Source organism: Bombus pascuorum, unplaced genomic scaffold, assembly GCF_905332965.1.
Source record: "Bombus pascuorum unplaced genomic scaffold, iyBomPasc1.1, whole genome shotgun sequence".
NCBI classification, from domain to species: Eukaryota; Metazoa; Arthropoda; class Insecta; order Hymenoptera; family Apidae; genus Bombus; species Bombus pascuorum.
Window position 1 is genome coordinate 356892 of NW_026869747.1, and position 7623 is coordinate 364514.

Genomic DNA, 7623 nt, shown 5'->3' on the forward strand with positions numbered 1-7623 from the left:
TTTATAGATTTTTCTATATGCTAAGTTTCAACCAAATAGGAGAATTCTTAATTTTATTGGATCGCGCATAAAATGAGTTTCCACCAAATAGTTCAGATCCACAACTTTATAGGTTCTTGTACATGCCAAGTTTCACAAAAAGAACAGAAAACTAATTTCGTAGGTACTTGTACATGCTAAGCTTCAACCAACAAGGACAATCCTTAATTGTAGTCATTCTTGTATATACTAAATGCAACAAAATAGAACATATCCATAAATTTTAGGTTCTTGTACATGCTAAGTTTCAAAATAGAACAGAACCCTAATTTCGTAGGTTCTTGTACATGCTACGCTTCAACCAAATAGGACAATCCTTAATTGTAGTGATTCTTGTATATACTAAATGAAACCAAATAGAACAGTTCCATAATTATATAGTTTCTTGTAAATGCTAAGTTTCAAAATAGAACGAAACCCTAATTTCGTAGGTTCTTGTATATACTAAGCTTCAACCAAATAGGACAACCCTTAATTGTAGTGATTATTGTATATACTATTTGGAACCAAATAGAACAGATAATTAATTTTCCGATTAAATACCTTTGATAATGTCATCGCTCGAAGATTTATTTCAGTTAGATAAAATGCTTATATGTGATATGTATATAATCTATAATAGTTATATGCAGTTTATAATGTTAAGCATTCATATTTCGATTCTTACTTTACAAAAAAAGATTTTGTTTATATGTTTACGTACATATGTATACATGCATATTGAATGTAAAAAATATATCCTCATATATATATATATGTGTGTATATTGTTTTTGTACAAACGTTTTATTTTTATTTTTTTTAACCGAATTATATCCATCAAATAGTTGATTATATATAAGAAAGTAGAACTATAGCACACAAATAATTACGAACATCTTTATTTGTAGTTGGCTATGTGGATTTTTGTATTTTTTATCAGATATTGAGACAATCTTTTATTATATTATTACCCTCAGAATATTCTCTCAATTAACATTTACTTTGAATTTAATTTTTAATATAAATAAAACATTTTTTCGATTTTGTCAAGCATTTTTAAATGTTATAACAATAATAAAATTTTATTAAATATATATGTGAATTCAATCTTCTACTTTGTAAAAGATTGCAACATGCACAAATATATACTTAAATATATATAAACGGAACTATTAAATATATAAAAAATAAAATATTATAATATCATAAGATAAATAGTATAATGCGTAGAAAAATGTATAAAACATTAAAAATATAGTTTTAGTAGATTCTATGATAATTATCTTTTAAGAAGTAATTATGTGTATGTATAATCAATAATAGAAGAAGATTCTTAATGTAACTCTTTTCAAATGAAAAAAAAAATTGGATTTTATTCATTATAACATATTTAATCTAATTAATATCCAGTACAACAAAAAGTAATACAAGACAAATAAGTGTACTTACGAGTTACGTTAACAATTAACACTACAAAGTTTACATTGATAATATTTTAACTACATGTATCATTTATTTAAAATCTAAAATGTTTTCATATATTTAGAGCCATTTTTGGTAATGTTATCTGGAACTTTTGTATCTGTCTTTTTTTCACGAACTATTTTCGTAAAATAATTTATGCGCTTTTATTTGCTAACTTATACTCGTGTATATGATATACATATATATATATTTATTGTAATAAACCGTTTTATAGGGGGCGCTATACAAAAAATGCACATACTATATCAGCTATACATATAATATATATGTATATGTCGGAGATGAAAGGACACCGGGTCCCCCCGTTGGAATTATTTGGAAAAGCCTCAATACTGTAGCATCTACGAAATAACCCAGACACAGTCATTCGAAACTTGAGACAATGAGTTTAGGCTCGAGGCGACAACCGGTCGCCGAGCGTAGCCACGGTCACGGGATGAACATTCCACCTAACAGAGATATAAAGTAACATAGCTTTCCTTTAAAGAATTGGCAGTACAGACACTTGACAATAAGACATTCCAACAGCCCCGCAGCTCGCCACACACAGACCCCATTCTTTGGGCCAGATGATCGCCAGATGCCGATGCATCGTTTACAGTTTATGTTCAGATAACCTGAGGAACCGTTACAAATCTTAGGACTTAGTTAACTAAAGTCCTTCAGATTGACAAACAGTCTTTATTCTACCAGCCTGTAAATCTGTCACCTATTGCGGGAAGTTATGGGAAAGCCTGATTTGGTCACGTACGACGTTACCTGCTAGGAACTCTCTCTCTAGGGCGGCTAGCATCCTTTTCTAACCGCCAACATAGAAATTGACCAATTAACAGCAGCGTCTATTTCCCTCACCCTCCGAGTGGAGGCTTTCTTTGACGAATCCGATGATCTCGTGCCCTTAGGCACACCCCATCATAGTTTTCCTCTGCAGCGTCGTCGCGACGGAAAGTCATTCTTTTCTGGTAACCTGATTAGCTAAGAGTCAATCAAGCGTTCCTAGTATCACGAGTAGTAAGTTGAGTCCGACTTAGACTTTGAAGCAAAGTATATTCGTTATCCCGTTGACCGTGGATTCGCTATATCGAACCTAGGGCCATTGTCATTAGCGTCCAGCTACCGCGTCCGATTGTCAATCTTGTATCAGCCATACTTGTGTAATAAATATCTGTGCGACAACCATGAACCACACTGGTGAAGATTCATTATACGCCCCTACCGTCAACCCGACATATATTAGACTGCACGTACTACAAGCTGCTACAAGTCAACAAGTTAACGATACACATATAGTGCCTTTTCAAAGCAGCAAAATTGTTCATTACATCAAGGTTATAAATTATAATGTTTTCTCTAAATATTGTATATATTAAAACGAACTAAGTAAATTATTCAATAAGTACTATAAAGAAAAAGAAGCTCTAAACAGGAAAGAACAACTTATCATTACTATAAAATTTGTAAGTACATTCCTCTGCTTTTTATATTTATATTCTTTTAGTTTTATCATGTTGGAAAGATTGGAATTTTGTTCCAAGCATGGTTTCAAGTTAATAAATTGTAGTACTCATATATAAAAAACACGTGTAAATTTGTACAAGAATAATATTAGTGCCTATATTATAAGAACTAATTTTAAAAATATCATTTCTGTAAATAATAAATGTAAGACAACTTGTATTTTAAAAAGGTAGTATTAACTATGTTATCGTTATGTTTTAATTTATTAGAGAATAAAATTGATAAAATAATATTCGTAATATATTAATTTTTTATGTGTAATATAAATAATAAATTTAGTTTTTATTTTTTCAGAATGCATATTTTATAGTTTATCCAAACCTAGGATACTATGAACCGTTTACTACTATTATTATTCTTCGTTAATTTTATAAATAATAGTATATCATGGGAGACTTTTATGAGGGGTCGAAGCAAATATGGTAATCTAGGTGCTCCAATTTTATCTGAAGATCATGAACTTCCAAGTGCTGAATGGTTTACACAGTTTCTAGATCACTTTGATCCAACTGATGCGCGTGTTTGGCAACAGGTAATAAGAATATATTAAATATTTCTTAATTTTTATTTTATAATATAAATCTTTTTATTATTTTTTCAGAGATATTTCGTAAACGTTAGGTTGGGGTTAGGTTGGAGAGCACTATAAGAAAGGTGGTCCAGTATTTTTGATGATAAGTGGTGAAGCTGCAGCAAATGCTAAATGGATGGCAGAAGGTCAATGGATCGAATATGCTAAGCAATTTGGGGCGCTATGTTTTCAAGTGGAACACCGCTTTTATGGACAAAGTCATCCTACTTCGTATGTAACATTGTTTATAAAATATATAATTGATACATTTTAAGTTATAATGTTACGTTTTTGTTATCTGCAGGGATCTCGGCGTGAAAAATTTAATGTATCTTTCATCGCAACAGGCACTTGCAGATTTGGCTTACTTTATAGAATTCATGAATATTAATTACAAGTTACCAGCTGGTACTAAATGGATTGCATTTGGAGGATCATATGCTGGATCATTAGCTGCTTGGTTGCGTAATAAATATCCTCATTTAGTACACGGGGCTGTTTCTGCTAGTGGTCCTTTATTAGCAGAAATTGATTTTCAGGGTAAATATAAGATACACTTAAATATAAAAAATATTTTATTTAAAACAGAAGTGTTTTATATTAATAATTATACTTTATAGAATACTTTGTTGTTGTTGAAAATGCCCTCAAAGAATATTCTGAAGCATGTGTAAATGCAATACTAGAAGCAAACAAACAATTTCATATAATGTTACATCGTCCTATCGGTCAACAAGGAATAGCTAAAAAATTTATGTAAGTAAAAGTAAAATTCTTCATTTACAAATCAAATATATCATTATTGAAAAATTATTTTTACTTATAGTTTATGTGATCCAATCAACGAACATACCAAACGTAATGATATTTCGAATTTGTATGAAACAATAGCAAGCATCTTTGCTGGTATTGTACAGTACAATAAAGACAATCGTAATAATTCCGCAATAGCTAATTTAACTATCGATAGTGCCTGCGACATATTAACGAACGAAACATTGGGTATTGCTATTGACAGACTTGCAATTTTGAGCACTAAAATATTACAAGCATCAGAAAAAAAGTGTTTGGATTATATGTATAATAAAATGATTCATAAACTTCGGAACATAACATGGGCTAGCGAAGAAGCAGAAGGGGGTAATGTATTTTTTTACTTATACTATTGCTGTTTTAATTTTTATTTATTGTATTTTAAAATATATTTCTTGTAGGACGTCAATGGACGTACCAAACGTGTACAGAATTTGGATTCTTTCAAACTTCGACAGCACGCCCAAAATTATTTAGTGAAACTTTCCCAGTAGATTTCTTTGTACAACAATGCATTGATATATTTGGCCCAAGGTTTATTTAAAATTACGATAAATACATTTCTCAATTATGATAAATCATTAGCTATAAAATTATAACATTTCCGTATTCTAACAGGTACAATATTCATTTGCTGAATTCGGCAGTGAATAGAACAAATATTCTGTATGGAGGATTAGATTTAAAGACTACAAATGTAGTATTTGTACATGGATCAATTGATCCTTGGCATGTTTTGGGAATTACAAAATCAGCAAATCCGCAAATACCTGTCATTTATATTGATGGTGTGTACATATTAATTGAAATTTTTCATTTTTCGTGTAATACAAAAAATTTATTTATTATTATGACCATAGGTACTGCTCATTGTGCCAACATGTATCCTCCTTCCAAAAATGATCCACTTCAGTTGAAAGCTGCCAGAGTTGAGGTTGGACATTTAATAGATGAATGGCTGCATAATTAAATATGATATTTTTAACGCTGTGTGTGCTACATTTAACTACTTTATGATAAGTAGTTTTTTATTTTTTTAAACAAAAATGATGTATTAAAAGAATTAAATTTATCTTATTAACTTTTTGAACAATTTGTATTTTCCTTTATGAACCTCTGTGATACATAAATATTTTTAGTTGAAACAATTCGTGCATAACTAAGACTAAAACTAACTATGTACGTACATAACAAGTTACTGAAGATACACGAGTGTTCACCATTCTGTGTTTATGTTTAAACAACTAGAATGCATGTATAGATACAATTAAACAAGTTTGCCCATAATGGCACTATTACAATTTTTTGTAGATTACTGAAGTATTAAATAAATACATGTACAAACTTACTACGAATATCTTACGTCAGTCAATGAATAAATACATATCTATTAATTATATATGTTTTATTCTTGACAAGCATGAGAAAAGATGTTCAACTGGTTAAAATAATACTAAACACAAATAATTTATTAAGGTGTTTTAAAATCTGCAAAAACAGATCCGACATGAATTTGAATAAGTGCAAAGTGTCTTAAAATGAGCACCATAACTAAATGAATTTTGATTCTGATATGTATAGCGTCGGCCTTTCCTTAACGGTACCATCTTCGAATATCGTTTCGTTATGAGTTTGTTCGATTCCTTTAAGGCGAGGCCAAGGTGCCCATTACAGATATTGATCAACCGAGTATGCGTATGATTTTCATAAAATATTGTCAATCCTATTATAATCGAACATTCTTATAATAGTTTGTATCGAATTCGTTTAAAAATTATTAGAATTCGTTTGATCAGTAATTATACATATACATATATTACTTTCTCATTTTTTTGGCATATCCTTCGATCAACTCGTGATCCTCCTACATTCACAACTTTCGTCTTTGACTTACGCTACTGCAGTATACGGTATTTACATTACGTAACAAGGTAGTAGTAAATAATTTACTGTATAACAGAACAATAAATGTAGGATGAATTAGTTTTTCTATCTATGAATCACGCTTAAAAATTCTCCTACGCAACGTTTGAATTGTTCACCATGTTCTTTTAAGTTTCCATTTTAAATGGAGTTACAAATTATTTCATAAATGATGTAGCAGAATACATGGATGGATGGTGATTTAATGCTAAAAAGAAGATGAAATATAAGAAAATTTATCCACATGAAACTTTATTTCTAAAAAAAATGATTTTAAATATTTGTCAAACGTTTGTTATGATATATATGCATTTGGTAATATTTTATTTTACTAATTTCTTCGTCAAATGACTACAAAATATTGTTCTAAGAATATTAGATATACATATACATATTTCTTGAAAAAATTTGGGACAAATATTTATAATTCATGTTAAATATACATTCTTCTAAGTAAACTTTGAATTGTAAATGGAAAACAATATACATTTTTGATATTCTAACTTAGAATTAGCTGAATTACTAGTAACAGTTAGTTGAATTTTAAACACAAGATTTTATACATGTTTCAAAATGTATATGTGTAATTTAGATCTAGAATATTATAGAAAATGTCAACGATCCACCTCAAAAGATTTTGAGATAGATGTGCTTTTCTATAAAAAATAAAGTTATTTAGAAATTAAAATTGAAATTAAAGCAATGTATGAATTCATCAATTTTTTTCTTAAAGAATCAGATCAATATATAAAATTCACATACTACTGTATTGAAGAAATAAAAAAGAGATGTTCTTATATATAAAAATACACATACACAAGAAGTATTTCATTTATGTAAACAAATTTGTCTGTACAAATATTTTTAAATCCAAATATTACCAAATAAACATTCAATTAATTATATCTTTCACATTCAACAAATAATCAAAAATACATTTGCTGAAATTAAAACTCTATATTGAAAGAAATTTACCTTACATTTTGTACGTATTTCCTAACATATAGTCACCATCTTCCAGTGCGTCACCATTTATAAAATATGCATACAGCATAAAAAATACAACTTGCTCGTGATCTAATCGCGACTCGTCACAATAATCGATTCACCGAAAATCTCAAAAAAATAAGCGGTTCTAGGTAACCGATTTTATGTTTAGTATCTGTGATGAGACTGAGACTGCCTCCACTCGGGCGTAGAGTTACCGTGGTGATGATGATGATGATGATGATGGCGTTTCTTGTCAGAAATGCTGGCGTGCTTGTTAGACGGGTACGTGGCTACATCGCTCAC

At 29.6% G+C, this 7623-nt stretch overlaps 1 protein-coding gene across 1 annotated transcript; it reads left to right on the forward strand.

The window, feature by feature from the left end:
- Window positions 1–3174: 3174 nt before the first annotated feature.
- Window positions 3175–5500, forward strand: LOC132915872 (putative serine protease K12H4.7). The gene is made up of 9 exons (XM_060975639.1): window positions 3175–3192; window positions 3318–3555; window positions 3625–3825; window positions 3899–4134; window positions 4215–4350; window positions 4421–4734; window positions 4809–4941; window positions 5026–5195; window positions 5268–5500. Exons 3-9 carry the CDS (start codon window positions 3695–3697, stop codon window positions 5375–5377), a joined length of 1230 nt encoding a protein of 409 aa, XP_060831622.1. The 5' UTR covers window positions 3175–3192; window positions 3318–3555; window positions 3625–3694; the 3' UTR covers window positions 5378–5500.
- The last annotated feature ends 2123 nt before the right edge of the window (window positions 5501–7623 follow it).

Coding starts and splice junctions, on each gene's coding strand:
- LOC132915872 (XM_060975639.1), top strand. CDS start 3,695: ATGATAAGTGGTGAAGCTGCAGCAAATGCTAAATGGATGGCAGAAGGT. Junction 4,135..4,214: donor AGCAGAAATTGATTTTCAGG/GTAAATATAAGA, acceptor TATACTTTATAG/AATACTTTGTTGTTGTTGAA. Junction 4,735..4,808: donor TAGCGAAGAAGCAGAAGGGG/GTAATGTATTTT, acceptor TATTTCTTGTAG/GACGTCAATGGACGTACCAA.